The 20,990-nt window shown below is 37.3% G+C and overlaps 1 protein-coding gene across 3 annotated transcripts in view; it reads left to right on the top strand.

Moving 5' to 3' along the window:
- TNFRSF19 (TNF receptor superfamily member 19) overlaps positions 1-20,990 on the top strand; it is a 66,575-nt gene that overhangs the window by 6,116 nt on the left and 39,469 nt on the right. For all 3 annotated transcript variants that reach the window (XM_074860028.1, XM_074860026.1, XM_074860027.1), the window contains 3 exons: positions 6,910-6,998; positions 11,271-11,381; positions 20,278-20,456. In XM_074860028.1, coding sequence (XP_074716129.1) covers positions 6,933-6,998; positions 11,271-11,381; positions 20,278-20,456 — 356 coding nt within the window. In that variant the 5' untranslated portion in view covers positions 6,910-6,932. The remainder of the gene's footprint in view (positions 1-6,909; positions 6,999-11,270; positions 11,382-20,277; positions 20,457-20,990) is intronic.

Here is a 20,990-nt window from a genome sequence, read left to right as displayed (position 1 = left end):
TTAATATGAGCAAAAGGGGCAAATGGATTTAGTCTGTAGGTAGGGTTGTTAACTACTGCATAATCTCTTTCAAGCACATCTTCACCATCACATATAAAACAAGTTAGGTACGTTAACTGGAAGCTTTTTGCCATATAAGTAAAGGGTTGTTTTTAGAAATAGAAGTAAACATCTGTATAAGTTCAGTAATAAGGCATTTAAATTGTCAGTTAAGGAGGCAATAAATTACTTTTTCTCAGTTTCCACAACTTGCAGTTACAATCCTGATAAAAGAGAATGTTGAGAATGAAAGTAACTCGTGTCTGTTCTTTCAAAGACATTGTATGCTATCCAAAACCGCTAAAGGGTGGCTGGATAAATGTAACACATTGGCGTTGCAATAGTTACTGTGTTAACCAGCCCAGTGCTTTATAATTTATGATTCTTAAAAATTACTTTGAAAAATAGCTATTAGTATACTTTGGTATGAATGAAATATGAATATAATATTGGCAGTCTTTTATTGTATTACTTATTCACTTATCTAAGTACAAATATGTACAAATGCAGCTCTGCGCTGAGGTTTCATCTAGCAAGCTAGTGTCTCCTAGAAGTTGACATGAGTGAGATGATTAAACAGAAGGAGCAACATTTTTTACCACAGTTTTGATGTTGAAGCACAGATTTGTTCATTACTTGTACGAGTAGTCTCATTAGCTTCAGTGGGATTAGGGGTTCTTGTGTGAATCACAGGTTCTGATCCTCTCAAAAGCTTTGTTTAAGTGTAGGAAAAATGTCACCACATTGCACCTTTGTTATGATACTCTACTACCATTTCTAATTAACCATAGTCTGGATATGTTGAAGATCATGGATAATAAACTATTTTACCTAATTTTATCAGCATGTCTTTGGAACACTGTAAGAGGCAAAACCAGGGATGAATTACTAGTTCATTCTCAGGCTTTGCTGGTTGAGACACTGGGTTATAATGCATTCTGTAAATGCTGTATACGATAGTGAAGGCACTGTAGAGATGCTTCTTTGGCGTGTTAAATTATCACCACCATTATTTCTGTGAAGTCAGATACTTCGGCTAATGTAACTCAAAGTGTATGGTACTCAGAGCACAAATATTTCTTGGCTTACATGTAAAGCTCCTTTCTCTTCTCCATCAGCCCCTAAAATAGATATAAATGTTTTCTGTCACTAGCCGTGTTCCAACTTTAATCTGCTATCTCTGTCTTTACAAAACCAGAAATAAATTTATAGCTGCCTATTTTTTTTACAATTTCACATATGGCAGCTTCTGAAAATACAGATTTATTCAACACGGTATTTAATGTGATGAATGCTACCTAGCTGACAATATTTATTTTTTTTCCTGCACATGGTTCTTCTCAGCAGTTGGAGCAAATGTGGTCAGACAAGACCTCATTTACTTCACCAAGAGTACAAGGGTTGTGGGCAGGGTGTAATGGGAAGGCACTCTAGAAGTATGAGACAGAATAACAATGTGTCACTCTGTAGTGGAAGTTCTTGTCCCTAACTTGTTCCCTTTGTCTTTATCATTGCACCAGCCATAAGTACTTTCCCTTCTCTTGTTTCTTGCCCGTGGGGCACTGACTCTGCTAAAGCCATCTGCCACTCCTTGTCATTTTATTGCATGCAGTTGACAGCTGCAGGTGGGAAACAGGGTGGTTAGAAGGGAGCTGAGATCCTATTCATTGAATACCAGAGACCTCTGTTGGCAAGATAAGATGGTTGTATTTTCATCCCTCTTTCTTACCCCGAGTACTCTTTGCCAGTGTTATAGAGAGCATGAAAAGTGGTTGTCAAGTATGAATGTCAAATCAAATATCAAATCTAGGAGAGAAGTGAATTTGAAGTTAGGACTCTCCACTCCTTCTGAAGTTTCCCTTCAAAGATGTATGATGTTGACTTCAAAGTTTCGATGCTTACATGTATGAGAAACCTGCTAGCAGGCCATAATTTAATCATGCTGCAGCAAGTCTTGAGGTGATGTGTCTTTCATGGTGAAACTTTATTTTTTTGGAGAGAAGGAAGAAATATTTTTCTGACATTGACTTTCAAATAGAATGATGACTATTGCTCAGGCAAGCAAGTAAACATAGTAAATTTTGGAGGACAGTGGATTCTAGGACCCTGGAAGATTCCAAGTTCTTACTTCCACAACACATTTATTACATGTTCCTAATTCATTGTTTGATATTGCCCTCTTTGTATATATGCATAGTAGGCTCCCCACAGCCTTAAAACTATGCAACCGCATTTCTTAGCAGGAGTTCTGTATCTTCTCTTCAGTACGTCACCAACGATGATTGCTTTTGCCTGAGTATTTTGGGCACGTGTATTACTGCTAATCTAAAATGATGCATTTGGAATGATTTACTGACCTCAAAAAAACTGTGTTCACAGTTTTCTCTTGTTTAATAAAATTGAGGATAACTGAACTCAGTAGTGTAAATATCAGTATCTGAACAAGAACAAATAATCTTTAAATGTATTGAACTTCTGTTTGGTCGCACATATTTTAGAGGCAAAAACTTCTAGTTACTTCTTACTTGAATGCATATGAGGTGGATGGCTTGTGTCCAACAGACATCAGTGTAATGCCACTTGATATCAAGAGAGAACAAATTTGCCCCATGGCAACCTATTATTAAGTGCTGCAGTGTCTGCTTTTTAAGCAGGGCTTTAACCAAACTGGAGACAGAAACAGGAAACAAGCAGCTGGCACAGTCTCCTTCGGGACTTGCTTTCTATATAATGAGTTATTAATGTGCCTTTACCATTTGCATTATTTTTATCAAAATGTTGTCATGAAAAGAGGCTTTTTTTTTTTTTTTTGTACTCTAACAATGTTTTTCTATTGTACACCAGTTAATTTCTTTCTCATAGATTATAACCAGTATGTAGTCTTTGGGGTTTGTTTCATAGGAACTGAGACAATAAGCACAATGATTGCATGATACAATATGACAGGCATTCATACACATCTGCTGAAATGATTTGAACATGTTTTGGTGCTACTAAACCTACTAAAGTTTAAGGCCCATAGACCTGCAAGCTTATTTTGGAAGATTCGATGATTATAAAAGATGAATTATCTAGACGATATATTATATTGTAGACCTAAAGCTCTGAGATTGCATTGTACACATAATGATCAGTCAACAAATTTGAAGCTGAGTAAAATGTGTAGATGAGTTGGAAAAGTCCGTAATAGTTTGATCCCAGTTCTAAACCACTTGATTTTGGAAATTTACTCAGGGTTTTGGAACTCCTGATATTTGAAAGTGTTTGATTTGGCAAAAGTGTTATAAAGGCAGATTTTCTTTTAAATAGAAAATACTTCACAGGTGCAATAAAATTTCCACACCTAAGTCAACAAAATGCATTTTAGTACAGCATGCTTCTTCATGCTTTCTATGTTCTAAAAGTCTTTGAGGTACCTGCTGTAAGAAGATCATCTTATAACAGATATGGCAACTTCAAACTGAAATACGAGCTGTCAGCATGACCAGCAACATTTTTAATACTGCTTGTTATTCTGTACTACCTTCTGTTAAGAACTGGCATTTGTTTGTTAATTCAGTTATGGATCAAGAATACTACAAACATAAAAACACATCATTAGCTTTGTTTCAATATTTATTTTAATTGCTTATATGCTAACTTTTTTACGATATTAAATCTTCATGTTATTGCATATTGGAAAAATTATATAGGATAAATGTGGCTTCATTACATGAAGCTAATATAATTTTATTGCAATAATATGGCAAGTACTGAATCTGCAGTTAGGCCGTTCTTAATTTTCATTATTTTTTCCATACTTCAGATGACCTGCTCAGAAAAAATACAGGCTGTTTAGATTATGCCACAGCTCCATATTTTAGATCGTTAGGCTCAGTACAGCTCACCAATATTGTTTGCATTGATAATTCTACATGAAACTTGACATAAAAATATACAATTATTGCGTTATTCAATTTCTTTTTTGATATGGCACAAATCTATTTTCAGAAGCAGAAGTGAGTCTTAAAATTTAAAATAAAATATACTTTTAACCTTTAATCCTATTTTTTAAATTCAGGTAGTATTATATAGATGGTCATAATTACATTAGAACTGTGCTATGTTTTATTTCTTTAACAATAATATTAAGGAATATAATGACTATAAATTCATACAACTTGGAATAATCACTTGACATTCAGTTCTAGGCAACTCAGTTACATTTACAGCTTTATTTCATTTGCACACATGTAAAGTTTTGCCCCCTGTAGCAATTATAACATATAGCAATTCATAGCATATAAAGTATTTCATGTTTTCCACTGAATACCATTATATGAAATCAAGAAGTCAAAAGGGGATTTTTCTCCCAAATCCTTTTTGTTCCAGCATGATTCTCTGCATTCATAGTCAATCAGTTTATCTCATTTAGCTTTTACACTTTTAGCTTTATTGTCTTGTCTCCTCTGAATCAAGCAAAGTCAAATTTGTTTTGCAGGACTGCTTTTCTGTAATATTGTGTAGAGATGTTTATTGTATTACTATTCTTAGTTCTTTTTAAATCTTTTCATAATATTAACACTCTTGAATTTCTGTAGTATTCCAAACTGTATAAAAAATGAACAGCAGCAAGCTTAAGTCTGTCTTGATACTTTTTTCAAGGTTACTGAGGTGTAAAGTCTCACAGTTTGTCTTTTGTCTAATCTGTTTTTAGTTAGCAGATCTTCAGTTAATATTCAGCCAGAACATATATTACGTGATGTGTATCCATCTTGTTTCTTTCCAAACATAGATGAGAAACATTTCTTGAAACTTCTGAGTTCTCGTAACAGTATTTGTACTGTCTCTGTCCACTGTTCAGTCTTTGCTATTGCTAGAAATTTTTTTGTTCTTATATACTTAGGTTCTTATATATCTTAATTTTTTTTGCAGCGTTAGTGCTGTCAGCTTCTCATGCCAACATTGTGCACTTAATAACTTCAAATTTGTTGACTTCTTTTCCATTTTTTCATTTATTCTACAGTACTTTTTACATCAAATTGTTGTATTTGGATCATCCAGAATTCTTTCTGAGATTCCCCATTTCATGTTTCTCAGTTCATTTTTTTTTTCTCTCAGACTTAAAAAAGCAGCCTATGTCAAATACTATATCTGTGTGTATTTGTATTACTTGATGGTCTGTCTTCTTTTTCACCCATGTTGACATGCATATAATCTGCTAATTGTCATTGGCCCATAGACCACTACCATCACTAAGTGAGAACCATAGAAATGTAATCTTGGCTTTCCTGTAGAGTGCTACCTGACACACCTCTTTGCCTGTTCTGGTGTTCCTAGCAGACTTTAGCTCTTTTTGCCCTTCAAAATACAATTTATCTTAAAAGATATCAATAATTTATCTTAAAAGATATCAGTAGTGCCACTGAAGTATACTTTTTTCTTACTGATTAGAATTTGTTAATTAGGATATTCATGCAATAAAATCTGAAATTGTGTTAGTTATAGTTTATGCTCATTCCGGTTGTATATTTTTTGAAGTGTATTATGCTTGTTATAGTCCCATATGGTGAAGCATTTTGCAGCTGTTCTTAATCTTTTTCTGTACTACTTTCCTTATGTTTTGGTTTCTATCCTTTCATTTGTCAGTCTCTTCTACTATTCAATGATAAAAATTACTTATTTTGTCTTTTGAAACAGTATAATTAAACATCAGTCCTTAAGCTCTGAAATAGGCCATAAATGTTGTAAACATTATTTTTCACATCTAACTGAAAGCAGAGACATTTTATTACTGTCATATAAGGTATGCAAATTAGGATCAAATTCAAATAGCATGTTATGTAAACTGGATTTATTTATTATTTTCTTGTTATTGTTGCTATGTAGTTGGATTTCTGAACTAAAAGTTACACTTACATTTCCAGGTAACTGACAAAACAAAAAGTAAGAAAACAGAAATTAACACAAAGACTCAAATAAATAAAAGTAAGCAGAGAAAAAATGTTATGTTGGCCAAGCACAATACTCTTAGTGATTGTGGAGGTGCAATTTGTTGATTTAATAATCCAAAAAACCTCCTTCCAAATTAGAACTTCCTTTCCATGATGATTTCACACAGTTCCCCTTCTTTTTGTTTTTGTTTTTGTATTTTTTTTAATCATTTGCTTGTTAGCACTTCTTAAAAAATAACTAAGCAAGGCTTTATGGACTGTTCTTTCTTCTTTTTCTGAGATTATGATAAAAATTGTCTGAGGTAAAATGTGATTTGGTTATGCTGTTTGAAATGTCTTCTGTAAAAGTCTTTGTCTACCAGATCATAAACAATCATATTAACACATCTTTAGAAGTTAATATCCCTTAGGTAAGTGGTAGAGACAGATCCTGTGTATGCCTCCAGTTATTGCACAGTGAAGTAGAAGAGGTTATCTTAGCCACTAGGCAAACCCATTCTCCTTCAAACTGGAACACAGAAGGAATATTCTCATGATCAGCAATGTCTTGGCTGGTATGTGGCATATTTGAAGAAACTGATTTTTGTCTGCTGATCATGTATTTAGTTGGGCATCTAACAAGCAAGAAAGGATGTTAGATTTACAAATGTTGATGTTCTTTAATCTAGACTGATAGCAGTCTCTTCTTTTGAGAATTAAGGCTATAAAAACTTTGTGTATATTGCCCTGTCTTCTAAAAAAGAACATGATTTTTAAGGCATATGTATGTTGTTTAGCTTCCAGGAATCCATCTGAAATATTTTAATGGCATTAACAGATCTATATTTTGACATGCTGAATGACATGAGGTACTATGGACGTATGACTTTTACAATTTAAGCAACATTGTGAAATGTAATGATTTTTTTCTTTTTATTCTTTCTCTTTTTTTCCCTAGGGAGAAAGGTTTAATTGTAAGAAATGGATGCTAAAGGATTGCAAGGAGAAGATAAACTAAAGATGCTCATAATTTTACTAGCATATTTGGTAAGTTAAAAATTAATATTTTTTTTCCCCAGGATGAATGTAGAAAAAATTATATTGGACGCAGGAGTGGTGTCTGTTGTTTTACACATTACTGTTAACACTAAAAGCCTTAAACACATACTTAGTCAACTACATTTGCATTTTAACAATTTAAAAGTGAGCTTGGTCAACTGATTTGTATAATTTCTTGCTATTCCTCACATACAATTAGAAAATTTTACTTTGTGAGCCTCTTCATGGAAGAAGGACTGGACTAAGAATATATAGGTGAATATAGTGCTGTGAAAGTGAGCCTCGAGAGGCATCATGGGTCAGCAGGAAAGCACCTGAAGAGTAGCACAAAGGAATTCCAGACGCTCCAGTCAGTAAGTCAGCTTCATGGGGGCCCAACTTAAATGCCTCTATGCAAACACATGTATCATGGGGAATAAACAAGAATAGTTGGAAATGTGCACATGCCTGCAGGGCTGTGATCTTACTGGCATCACAGAGATCTGGGATGGCTTCTATAACTGGAGTGTTGGAATGGAAGGATACAGGCTCTCTAGGAAGGACAGGCAGAAGAAATGAGGAGGGAATGTCGTCCTCTGTCAATGACCATCTGGAGTGCATGGAGCTCCTCCTGGGGATGGCTGAGGAGCCAACTCAGAGCTTATGGGTCAGGATTAAAGAGAGGGCAGGGACAGGTGACATTATAGTGGGGGTCTGCTGCAGGCCACCTGAACAGGAAGACTGAGTGGATGAGGCCCTCTGTAGACAGATAGATAAGAACAGCCTCACATTCACAAGCCCTGGTCCTCATGAGGGACTTCAACCACCCTGATACTTGTTGGAGGGACAACACAGCAGGGTGTAAGCAATCCAGGAGGTTACTGGAATGCGTTGATGATAACTTCTTTCTCCAAATGATAGAGGAGCCAACAAGGAGAGGTGCTTTGCTGGACCTTGTTCTCACCAACAAGGAGAGGCAGGTGGAGAGTGTGAAGCTCAAGGGCAGCCTTGGCTGCAGTGACCATGAAATGGTGGAGTTCAAGATCCTTAGGGCAACGAGGAGGGCACACAGCAAGCTCACTACCCTGGACTTCAGAAGAGCAGACTTTGGCCTCTTCAGGGATCTGCCTGGCAGAGTACCATGGGATAAAGCCCTGGAGGGACCCAAGAAAGCTGGTTGGTATTCAAGGATCACCTCCTCCAAGCTCAGGAGTGATGCATCCCAACAAAGAGGAAGTCAGGTAAGAATTCCGGGGGCCTGCATGGCTGAAGAAGGAGCTCTTGGACAAATTCAAACACAAAAAGGAAGCCTGCAGAGGGTGGAAGCAAGGACAGGTAGCCTGGGAGGAGTATAGAGAAACTGTCTGAGCAGCCGGGGATTAGGTTAGAAAAGCCAAAGCCCCGATAGAATTAAATCTGGCAGGGATGTCAAGAACAACAAGAAAAGCTTCTATAGGTACATTGGTGATAAAAGGAAGACTAGGGAAAATGTGGGCCCTCTCCAGAAGGAAATGGGAGACCTGATTATCTGGGACATGGAGAAGGCTGAGGTACTCAATGACTTTTTTGCCTCCAGTCTTCACTGGCAAATGCTCCAGCCACACCGTCCAAGTTGCAGAAGGCAAAGGCAGGGACTGGGAGAATGAAGAACTGCCCACTGTAGGAAATCAGGTTTGAGACCATCTAAGGAACCTGAAGGTGCACAAGTCCATGGGACCTGATGAGATGCATCCATGGGTCCTGAGGGAACCGGCAATGAAGTCACTAAGCCACTATCCATCGTATTTGAGAAGCGGCAGTCTGTTGAATTTCCCACAGACTGGAAAAAGGGAAACATAACCTCCACTTTTAAAAAGGAAAAAAAGGAAGACATGAGGAACTACAGGCCAGTCAGTCTCACCTCTGTGCCCATCAAGATCAAGGATTCCTCCTGGAATTCCTCGTGGAAACTATGCTAAGGCACATGGAAAACAATGAGGCGATTGGTGACGGCCAACACGGCTTCACTAAGGGCAAATTGTGCCTGGCAAATTTGGTGGCCTTCTACAACAGGGTTAGGGTGTTGGTTGATAAGGGAAGAGCAACTGATGTCATCTACACGGACCTGTGCAAAGCATTTGATGCTGTCCTGCCTGATGTCCTTATCTCTAAATTGGAGTGACATGGATTTGATGGACAGACCACTTGTTGAATAAGGAATTGGCTGGATGGTTGCATTCTAAGAATTGTGGTCAATGGCTTGATGTCCAAGTGGAGAGTAGTGATGAGTGGCATTTCTCAGGGGTCACCTCTTTGTTGGAGACACAGACAGTGGGATTGAGTGCACCCTCAGCAAATTTGCCGATGACACCAAGCTGTATGGTGTGGTTGACACGCTGGAGGGAAGGGATGTGCCATCCAGGAAGGACCTGGACAGGCTTGAGAGGTGGGCCCATGCAAACCTCAACAAGGCCAAGTGCAAGGTCCTGCACATGGGTCGGGGCAATCCCAAGCACAAATACAGGCTGGGCAATGTGTGGATTGAGAGCAACCCTGCGGAGAAGGACTTGGGGGTGTTGGTTGGCAAGAAGCTCAACATGACCTGGCAATGTGTGTTTGCAGCCCAGAAAGCCAACCATATCCTGGGCTACATCAAAAGAAGTGTGACCAGCAGGTCAAGAGAGGTGATTCTCCCCCTCTACTCTGCTCTCATGAGACCCCACCTGCAGTACTGTGTCCAGCTCTGGGGCCCCCAACGTAAGAGGGACATGGACCTGTTGGAGCGAGTTCAGAGGAGGGCCATGAAGATGGTCGGAGGGCTGGAGCACCTCCCCTATGAGGACAGGCTGAGAGAGTTGGGGCTGTTCGTGTGGAGAAGAGAAGGCTCCGGAGAGACCTTATAGCGGCCTTCCAGTACTTAAAGGGGGCCTACAGGGAAGATGGAAGGGACTCTTTTATCAGGGAGTGTAGGGATAGGAGAAGGGGTAATGGCTTTAGAGTGAGAGATGGTAGATTTAGATTAGATGTAAGGAAGACGTTCTTCACTGTGAGAGTGGGGAGACACGGGAACAGGTTGCCCAGAGAAGCTGTGGCTGCCCCCTCCCTGGAAGTGTTCAAGGCCAGGTTGGACGGGGCTTTGAGCAACCTGGTCTGGTGGAAGGTGTCCCTGCCCATGGCAGGGGGCTTGGAACTAGATGATATTTAAGGTCCCTTCCAACCCAAACCGTTCTATGATACTGCCTCACTTCAGAGAGATGGCAGGAATTCTAGGCAATTTGCAGTGACCATCTCTTAGTACAGAATGCTATATACATAGTTTAGGAGTTTGGAGTATTCAGTTATCGACAGAACATAGCGTAGCACACAATTACATTGCCTACTCAGCGTATTCAACTCTGTCTTGCAGAGACAAGCTCTCTAGAACTAAGGGTAAGGAACGCTTCGTAGCTATCAGAAAGGCTTTGGTCTTTCTGAAAAGGCTTAATACACAAAGTAAGAATTTAGTAGCAATTGTACACATTTAATTTAAAATTCTATTAAGGGAGCTCACAGGGTTTGCTAATGTGACTGGGTAGGATTCCAGTGATTATACTGAGACTTTGCATGGCTGATATTACTGCTTATGGTATTTCTCATAACCTTAGTTTCCGGTTTGGTCAGATAAATGTCTCTGAAGGCAGAAATTGGACTCTCTCTCTGATTTGGCCCATTACATATAAAGTGATAGTGAAATTTAGATAAATAGTATTCATACAGGTTTGGGGTTTTTTTAAGTTTTCAAATGATTTAAGTGACCTTTTAAAATCTCTAAATATTTATGTTTAAAGGAATAGATTTTAGCTTATTTATTCAATTGTAATAGCATCATTAGAAAAATTTAAAATCACAAAATAATGAAACATGGCAATATAATGTCATGTGATGTAGCTTACTGTCATGAAAACTGTAGCTTTAGTAAATGGTCATGTGCATTTTTTGCAATGTTGATTAAGATGAGGAACTTAAACTCATGCTCAAACAATTATTTTAACATTCCACAGGTGCCAAATATCAAGCAGGTCTTCTAAAAATTGTAAAAATATTGGAATCATGGAGTACTGAGAACCTTTAAACTTCAGGCCACTTACCCATGTTTGGAGTTAGATGATTAATTTTCATTGCCATATTTAAAGTTTTTGACAATGCAGAATGTTATTTTTAAGATAAAACCATTAATTTATTTCTCAGATTTAGAGTTTATATAAATTACATGTTAATCACAGATTAATTATATTTTGGTGAGTGTACTTTTTTTTTTTAAAGCTAAGTAGGGTAATTTGTGAGACCGGAGATTGCAGAGAGCAAGAATTTAGGGACTACACTGGAAACTGTATCCTCTGCAAACAGTGTGGACCTGGAATGGAACTCTCAAAGGTAAGAAAATCATGCTTTCTTGAATATACTTTGTTTCCAGTAAGTGCATTTACGTATGTGGTTAAAATAATAAATATCTGTACTTATGTAGGAATATTTTTTTAATTATTTTGGCATTTGAACCTTTTACAGTTTTTCAAGTACCATGTTTTCTGGTTCTCTTTTATATAAAATGCTCAATTCAGAAAATGATGATGCTATTAATAAAGTAGGCAGTACCATTAAAGGATCTGAGTATGGGCTCTCAACTTAAAATTTTCTTTTTTTTCATAATATTTTTTTATTTAAAAATGTTAGTGCCACAAAGGGGGGAAAAACCTACAGGGAATTAAGACAGAATAACCATCCTGTGTAGACCAGAGAACGAAAAATGAATTTCAAACTACTGATTGGTACAGAACACTGAAATGGGGGCGGGGCTTGAATTTTACCATGCCAATTTTCAGAATCAGTTCTGGATTTTAGGTGAAATTGCCACTATAGACAATGTTTAAATGTTTTCTGTACAACAGCTTGTCTTAACAAAATGGTTTATAATAAAAGTAACGGCTTAAGCACATGAATACAGAATAGGATTCAAGTGACAACTGAGATACTTCCTTAGAGCAGCTAGGAAATGGGCGATTGTTCTGTTTTCACTAGGTCAGTGGTTGGAGCACTTCGTGTTGGGAAGCTAGATTCAAGTGAGGCTCAATTTCTTTGTTTTACAACTTACTAAAAATGCTATAAACCTAATCATATCTTTATGCCCTGTAAAGTAGTTGAGAAGGCCGAGGCCAGAAAAATACATGGCAATATGTAGAAAGAACGTAAGAAGTTCTTGTTAGTATCAAGGAGAAGGTAAGATGAGTCTTATGTAAATGTTTTTTCTTTTAGAACAACCACATCTCTTCCAAAAGAAAATCCCTATTAACGTTTTAGAAATAGCAGGTTTTTTAGGAGTGCAGAAATGAATCAACAGAGATGAATGGTGACTGAGCTTATGGACTGGGATTCAATAGAACTCGAAAGTTAACTTGACAAAATTTCCAGCAAAATTCTAAGTCTGGATGCAAGTCTTGAGGGGGATTTTAGTTGCTTTCAGTACACAGAAAGTAGGTGCAGAGAAAGGTGTATGAGCAAGGATAGAGAACAATGAAGGAACATATAGCTGAAACAGGAGGGAGGGAGGGAGAGGAGGAGGGAAGGATATGGTGAGATTCACCAACTCGATCACTGGAGGTGTGAGAGGTAACAGAATGAGTTATGCATCATGGGGAGACTGGATGTTTTGGGGGAGCAGGTGTGTCATGCTAGAGGTGTGAAGATGGTCAGGCAAAATAAAGAATGCAAGCTGGTGTTATGAAGGGTGAGCAGACTTGTCAAGTCTCATGCATAAACATAAGACTTTTTCTTCAGTGGCCAGCTACTATACCTACATCTTGCCTGTTGTAACTGTACAGTCTAATCGATACCTGATAGGTGGGGCCATAAAGCAAGAGGAAAGTAGCTGCCCTGCCCAATGCCTTTGCATACAGAAGGGCAAACTCTGTTTTGTACTCTTACTGATAGTGTAAAAAGGATGATAAAGGTAGAATTTAGGGTGTTATTTAGGAGTGAAATTTAATTTTCAGCATTGCTTCTGTAGGCAAATGTGTTATGTAGATCCAAGGGGGAATTTGAAATGTTATTTTTGAAAATTTTTTAACATGAAACATTACTAGGTCTGGTGTGTATGTATGTTTAAGCAACAGGGAAAAAGAAGCTTTCAGTTTGTGGCTTTGTATTTCTTACTATATTCAGCTCTGAAAAAAGGCACAAGTTAAGTATTGTGGTTTGTGGGTGGTTTGAAGAGATTTACTGAAATTGAGTGGCACATTTTCCCTGTCTCTCCACCCCCTGTAGCTAGTGTTCAGTGTGTTAACAGATATATTTAATTTCACACTTTTAGTGCGGATTGCTTTCTGTGTAAGGCCGTACTAGTTAACGTTTAGTCATACAAACAATGATGTTGAAGCGTAGTGAAGGATGTGATGCTGTAACTGAAATGCAGTTGAAAGTAGTCTTGCTGAACGACAGCTTGAAGCAACAAAGTATGTTAAGTCAAAGGTCAGAATGCAAAGGGAAAGGGGATTTAATGATATATTTGAAGTAATTTGCAGCACAGGGGGAGTTTTGTTTGATTTTTTTTTTTTTTACATGTGAGAAACAATGATGTAATTATGCTGTAGTTTAATAACAGTTTCTTAATAACAAATAATGTGTCTGTTTTCCTATCAAATATTTAGTGCTCATGGATAAAACTAGATATACTGCTGGATGTGTGAGCATGACTGTATATCTAAGTATATAGTAAAATACAATGCTACCAGTGGGGTTTTTGGTTTAGTTCCCCCCCAATGTGTTTTAAGCAATTGACTGATGGGTTTCTTTTTTATGTTGGTTACAAAAAACCTCAGCCTATGTTGTTGAACACAAAAGGCCAGCTATTGAGTCACGCAGCAGTGGACCATGTGAATGGTTGATATAAAACATGTGTCCCTGTTTCCTTCCCTTGAAACTTGGTTCAGGTAGAACTTCTGCTGCTGAGTAAGCTGAAGCAGACAGGTCTAATGTCAAGGACTGTAGAGCCCTCACTTCACTCTTATTTATGAGAAACTACTTCATCTTAGTTACAATATAAATCTGTAGATTTTTCTTGTTATTACTGACTGTACAAAAGTAGGAACTATGTTCCTTTCAAAAGCCAAGTAGAGGTAGTAGGCTAAACACTATGAAAGGAAAACTGGAGTTCTCAAGATAAAAATTAAAATAAATACCCTGGTACAGATGTGCACTATGATTTAAACACATTGCCACTGAATTGATCAGCAACCAGTTTAGAGCATAAGTACACCTGTGCATGTACTTTCTTCCTTTTGCCTTTGTTAAACTGAGTAAACAGTGTTATAGAAATCAAAAACTAGTATGTTGTTGCCTAATTGTGATACCTGTTTTTCTTAAACTTCATTGGGATTTTTATTGTGGAGTTATAAAACCCCGTTAAGTCAACAGTCATTAGTTGTCCCTGCACTTAAGGGAAGACACAGTGACACCTGAATATCAGACTTAAGAATCTTAACACAGGCTGCACAGGTGACTTAAGGTGTGGTTAAAGCTTAATCAGATCAGGTCCTGTCTGACAGTCCAGTCTGTTCCCATCACCACAGACTTGCATCAATATGGATAAATGTGCAAGGCAGAATACCACCTGTACAGAGTGTGTGTTACACATACTTATTTTTACAACTGTTAACTTGATTTATTTATATGACCTTTGTTGCTATACTATGTGAATAGTTCGTAATACCTTTCTAAGTTAGGGAAATGCTGTTGCCTTTCCTTAATTTATACATGAGACACTAGCACAGAAATCAACTTGCCCGTGGTAATGCAGGAAGCTTTGGTGGAACAGAGTAGACGGAGGCCACAGCGTGGAACAAGAGGATAGAGGCTCCCTCTTCACAAAGTGCCACATGGACAAGACAAGGGGCAACGGGTACAAGTTGTACCAGGAGAGAGGTTTTATCCCTATGTAAGAAAGACATTTTTTACAGTGAGAACATTCATGCACTGGAACAACCTCCCCAGGAACATGGCAGAGTCCCCATCACTGGAGGTTTTTAGGATGCAATTGGACAGGGTGCTAGATCATCTCATCTCTACTCCCCGTCCCATGAAAGGTTGGACCAGATGTTCTTTCAAGGTTCCTTCCAACCTGGGCTGTTCTAGGATTCTGTGATGAGTGTTTAATTTTAGTTACAAACTAGTGCGCAATCTATTGGATTGACCTTCCTGTCTGCATAGATAAGCAATTTCAGATACCCTTTATAGCTTCAAACTAACAAACCAGTAAAAAACCCCAGCCTTATTTCATGTAACTAGTTCTGAATCTAGACTATTCTTTTTGGGTATTGTTGTCACAGTTTAGTGGGACTCTATTTTTCAAGAATGTTTTTAAAGTAATTCTTTCTTCCTTAAAATAAGAAAAAATAGTACACCCTCCACTTTTCCTTTGTGATTCCCTATCAACTGTTCTAGCAGCAGTGCTGCAGATATTGCATTAACTTAGAAGTAAAATCCATTGATCACTTATGTTAATTGTGGTTTTTATAAAGTACTTTTAACATATTGCCATTATAAGAAAGACAGCTTTGTTATTGTATGAACAATTTAGCATTGATGGGGAAGGGAGTGAAAGCTGCTTCTCCTGTTTGTTTGCTTCTATTTATTTTTTAAAAAAACCCCAAAACTATATAGCCTTTTCTTCTCATAAACATGTGTCCTTGGTAATGTTTCTGAAGTCTTTGAACCACTGAAGCAGCTTGCTTTTGAGTGTGTGGGGTTTTTGTTGGGGGTTGTTTTTTGTCTGTTTTGTTTTTTGTTTTGGTTTGGGGTTTTTTTAAGCAATGCTTTCTTCTGGGGTGGGAGACTAAAATGATTGTACTGATTCAGAAGGAACTGTTTGCTTCATGTGGCTCAGGATTATTTCATTTCTGATTCCTTTAGTAGGAAACAAAGCATAATGTAGTTAAGTTTAAGTGGTTTAGTATCTTTCATTCCTTAAGTGGCTTAAAGTTGCCAGTGCCTGAGTAGTCATTGCTGTGGCTTGATTTGTAAGAGCCTTTTTTGTCCTGTCTTACCAATAATGTGTTTCTGTATAAATCAAACCTTATATGTGATTCAAATTTATATAAATCACAATTAATGAAAAAGAAAAAAACTGGGATAGTCTGGGTTTCAGCCTTTTCCTGAAAATGTTCCAGTACAGAAATGAGTCCTTCCAGTCCTTTCACCATGTTTTGCCTTTTTAAAAAAATAAAAAATAAAAAATTCTGTAACTCTCTATAGCTTCCATGTATTTTTCTTTATTTATATAGGAAAAGCAGTCCCTATCTCAGCCTCATCAAACTTATATTGCAACTCAGAACTTTAACTGCAATTCTAGATTGTTTTGTCAACAGATCACATTTGAGGTCATAGTTCAGAAACACTGAAATGACAGTTTTGGCAATAGCAAGTTCTTTCCACAGTGCAGTGATGCTGACAGAGTAGATTTTTAGGGTGCACTATGGAACAGATCACTGAACTGATCACTTTTAACCTGGATCAGTCCCATGGTCAGACTTACAGCTCAGCCTCATAGTCAGTTGTATCGATACAGCTGAGGACAATGTATGACAAGGAAGAAAAAGCAGAGATGAAAAGGAGAGAGTGCCTTAAGCCAGCATTGCCACCAAATACATGATGATAAATACTGTCACCAAGAGACTGCAGCTGTACAGAGAGCCTGTGAAACAGAGGCAGCTTGATGGTTGCTAAGGCAGGGCTACATTTCATAGGTTGCTTCCTTGCAAGGAAAAAGATACCTGCATCTTGGCTCTGAAAAGGAAAAAAGGTGTCTTAATGACTGGAAGGCTTTTTCTTGAGAATACCCAAGTAGTCTTGTAATCATCGTGGCTTAAGTGAAACTTCTCTGTGCTGTACTGTCTAGGGACTTACGTAGGTTGTGGCTAATCAGTGGAAGTAGAAACAAATTCTAAAATGTACTTGCGGATTATGATCTTGATGCCTGAAAGCATTTTTTTAAATGAAATTTGAGGTTATTTTAATTGAAAGAATGTTTAAAATCTAATTTACTGTTAATTTACTTTCTGCATTGCATTCAACTTTTAGGGAAAAACCATACCACTTAACTCCATTACTCTTTATAGTCTGCTGTACTTTTGGTTGTTCTGTCTGAATCAGTGTTTAGGTAGTGTACACTGAAAAAAATGTTTACACTGCCAAAGTCGTACTTTGAGGGGTGTGTGTATTATTGTATACTTCTAATATTTCTAGCTTGAAACTAAGTTATGAGTTTAGTTAACTAGTTTGCTACAGATTCCTAGGTGGCCTTGACCAGTCATCTCACTTGATATCCTTAGTGAAACTCAATTCTGAACAAAGTTGCTCTGGGGATAGGTAACAAGATGTTACAATACTGTGATAGTGAAAGCTGTATAAAAATCCAGAAAATAGAAGTGCATTTGAATTTTTAGGATTTTTTTAAAATTAATTTTAATGCCATTTTCTAAATTAGTGTTTGGGTTTTCATGGCTTGTACTGTGTATCATTTGAGAGAGAAATTTTTCATTAATGTTACCTTGTACCATTGATGGTAGTGTTGAAAAGGGGAAGTGGAAAGGGAAGAGTGGGCTAAGTGTTCTTCACAGTACACTTCACAATAGGAGAAATAAATATAGCATATATTTACCTGCTGTAAATTTTTTTTTGTGCTTTCTTTTCTGGCACAAAAATAAAAAAGTGGGTTTTTTTGAAATCTAGCTAATTGAGGTTACAACTTTCATTTCTCTTTTCTGCAGTCCTGAGGTGAACTGCCACAGGTGATGAGCCCTCTTTTGAAAATATGAGTGGGAGGATAGAAGGGATGAGGGAAGTTGGAAACTATTCAAATCTCATCAGCCATATAACTTGACAGCTTCATAAATAGTGCACTAGGAAAACTGGTGCACATCAGTTTTGCACATGTACTGATAAAAGATGAACAGTCAATTGTTTGTATCTTTGCTGGACTGCTAAATTATAAAGTCCAAGATTACAAAGGGTTTGAATCCATCATCTAAATCGTATCCTTCAGTTTTGGGAATGTGGTTAATTATGAGTACAGATCTGTTTGAAGTTCTGCCTGATTTACAAGCTTAAATATTTATTTGCACCTGCCAGGCAGTTAACTACCTCAAATATTATGTGAACATAAAAACCACGTATATAAAGTTGTAGTTGTTACGAATTATATCTGCAGAATTCCTGGCAAGGACTTAGAAGCCATCTTTGAAAAGACTGGAGACTGTAAATTCCTTGGGCAGAAGATTACTTTATATTGCATCCACCATTTTTATAGCTTTAAAGTAAACCATTCCAGGTTAAAGGACCACTAAGATGTGTCCATACATCCAACTATAGCAAAGCAGATCTGAGAGAGCTAGAAACAACTTAGTCAAGCTTTGGTAGTTTGGGCCAATGAGATGAAGGCATTTAATTCTGACTTTATTTCCTGGTGTTTGCTTGGTTTTGATCAGAAACTTCAAAGGTAGTCTGGAAAGGAAAACTTATAATTAAGTTAATTTAAGCCTTATATTTGAAAGTTTACTAGGACTTGGGAGGGACTGATTCCAAGTGATTTATCAAAAGATCCGAATATACACGGTTTGATGAGCTATATAATATACCCTATAACACTACTATTTGGATGATCTAAATAGAAAGAATAAAGAGTAGGTATTTAGAAAGAATGTGTTAAGGAATAATGAGATTCAATGAAGAAGTTTGTTTAGACTTAGGAAGAGCAAAATCTCCTAACAGTAGTTAGTCTGGTTCCAGTCCTTGGTGGTAAAAATGTAGCTTTGTAATTGCATAAATGAAATTGAGTGTAAAACTGAACACAATAAGATATTTTTAGATGATATAAAATAGAACTGCTAGAGCCTCCATTGTTTTGGCGTTGATTCCTAGTAGAAACTGGTAGGTTTGAAATAAAATGGTAGAAAATGTTCTATGGCTGCAGTAAATCTAAAAAAAAAAAAAAAAAAAAAAGAAATATTTTTATCTCCTTTTGCCTACCAGCTTTATTAGGGCCAGTATCTTCACAGGAGGACTGTGCTGTACAGTGTATGAAACTGTAGTATGCCTTTTTTTGTTACTAACTGCAATGATTTGTCTGTCTGTTGGAAACTGGTGCAAACCTCCTCTTAAGTTGCCCCTGTTGAAGATTTCTTGCAGTTTTCCCACTGGGAAGATGCCCTATTCTTCCACTGAGACCACATAGTGGAGCAGGATGTCCCCACATCGTGCCTTTCCCACCTACTCCCTTCCCAATAAGTCCTTTGCAGCAATTTGTTGTATTCCTCTTGCCATTTTGCAGTGTGTCACTAATGCATTGAATCTAGCTCCAAAGTACTGCAAAAAATTAATAGGATATTGAGATGAGAAAAGGGAGTAGCAACTCTTGGTAACTTGATAACTCTAAGAAATAGTGACATAAAAATGAAATAGATTGATAGTTCTTGATAATCAGTTCAGAGAATTCAGTCCCCAAACTATTACGTGTTGTTGGGTGAAGTGTTTCTCTTCGCAGCCTGTCAGTTGTGTTAGGTGTCCTTTTGCAAATGAATGGAAATAATTTCTTTAAACAGCTATATTTGGGATACATAACCAATCTTAACAATATTCTTTGTATAGTAAAATATTGTTCCTCTCTGTGATCTGCAGAGCTATTAAACTTCTCCAACAGTTTAAGAACTGTTAGAACTGGAGCATATTGAGTTTCTGATTTCTTAGTGGCTAAGCAACGTTTCATGACTAGCTGATGGTCATTAACCAGCTCTGGTTTATTTGGTAACAAAAATTCTAAGCCTTTGAAGATCAGTGCACTCTCTTTGGCAATTAACTTTGTTCACCTTAGCTATGAACCTTAATATCAAAGTGCTTCTTTGCTGTTTTTGTAACTGAGTAAGTGCCTTTATACTTCACTTGTCCCAGTTTCTGCACTTTCACATGACTGACCTAATTAAAAAACAGACAGCTCAATAATTCTACCATAAGCTAGTAATAATGAAACTGTGGGAGTCCTTGAAGCCCTTTATCATTCAAATACACAGTGGTTTCATGAATAAAGTGGATGACTAAGTATTACTTATAGAAGTAAGGGAGATTATTAGCAGTGGAAGACACATTTGAACTTGCTAAAAGGATGGCTTTTGTCTCTAGAAAGACCTACTCTTGGTAATAATTACACTAGGTCTTCATTTTATCCCAGCATTCTCTTCTTGTTCACGCTTTCACTGAATAGCTTGCTATTGCTTGTTAATCCCTACAGGAATGCGGCTTTGGATATGGGGAGGATGCACAGTGCATGACATGCAGGCCAAACAGATTCAAGGAAGACTGGGGCTTTCAGAAGTGCAAGCCTTGTCTGGATTGTGCATTAGTTAACCGGTTTCAGAAGGCCAACTGTTCTGCCACCAGCAATGCACTATGTGGAGACTGTTTACCAGGGTAAGTCCATTTCTGAAGATGAGACTTGAAATTCGAAACTAATTTGTGTTAACATTTGCTTGTTCATGTCTTCCAGATAAAAGTTTGTATCCTTCATGTAAGTATGAAGGTCCTAGTTTCTAATCTTGGCCTTGCCAATAATTTACTGTATGATCTGAGCACATAATTTCAGAATTGCAGTCTTAATTATCTCATCTATAAAAATGGTTTGATATTACCTACCTGATCTTTGAGAGTATTGTCTATGCAGTGCCTGAGCAAAATACTTCAATATATTGTTACTGGTGACTTACTTCATTGTTATAAAAAATTAAACATTTGGAAACATACACAGTTACCTTCTTGAAGACTGATCACATTATCTGCTTACTTTTTTTCCCCTCCTTAGGTCAATGCCTAAAAATTCTCGTACACGTATATTTTTAGGTCAAAAGTAGTGGCTGTGACTTATGCTCCTGAATTTCCTTGGTCATGTTGGTAAAGTCATAGAGCATGATCCTGGCTGAGAATCATAAATGGATTGGAAAGAATTGT

Source organism: Strix uralensis, chromosome 2 (assembly GCF_047716275.1).
Source record: "Strix uralensis isolate ZFMK-TIS-50842 chromosome 2, bStrUra1, whole genome shotgun sequence".
Classification (NCBI taxonomy): Eukaryota; Metazoa; Chordata; class Aves; order Strigiformes; family Strigidae; genus Strix; species Strix uralensis.
Note: the sequence above shows the minus strand (reverse complement) of the source record. Positions and strands in the feature narration are given on the sequence as shown.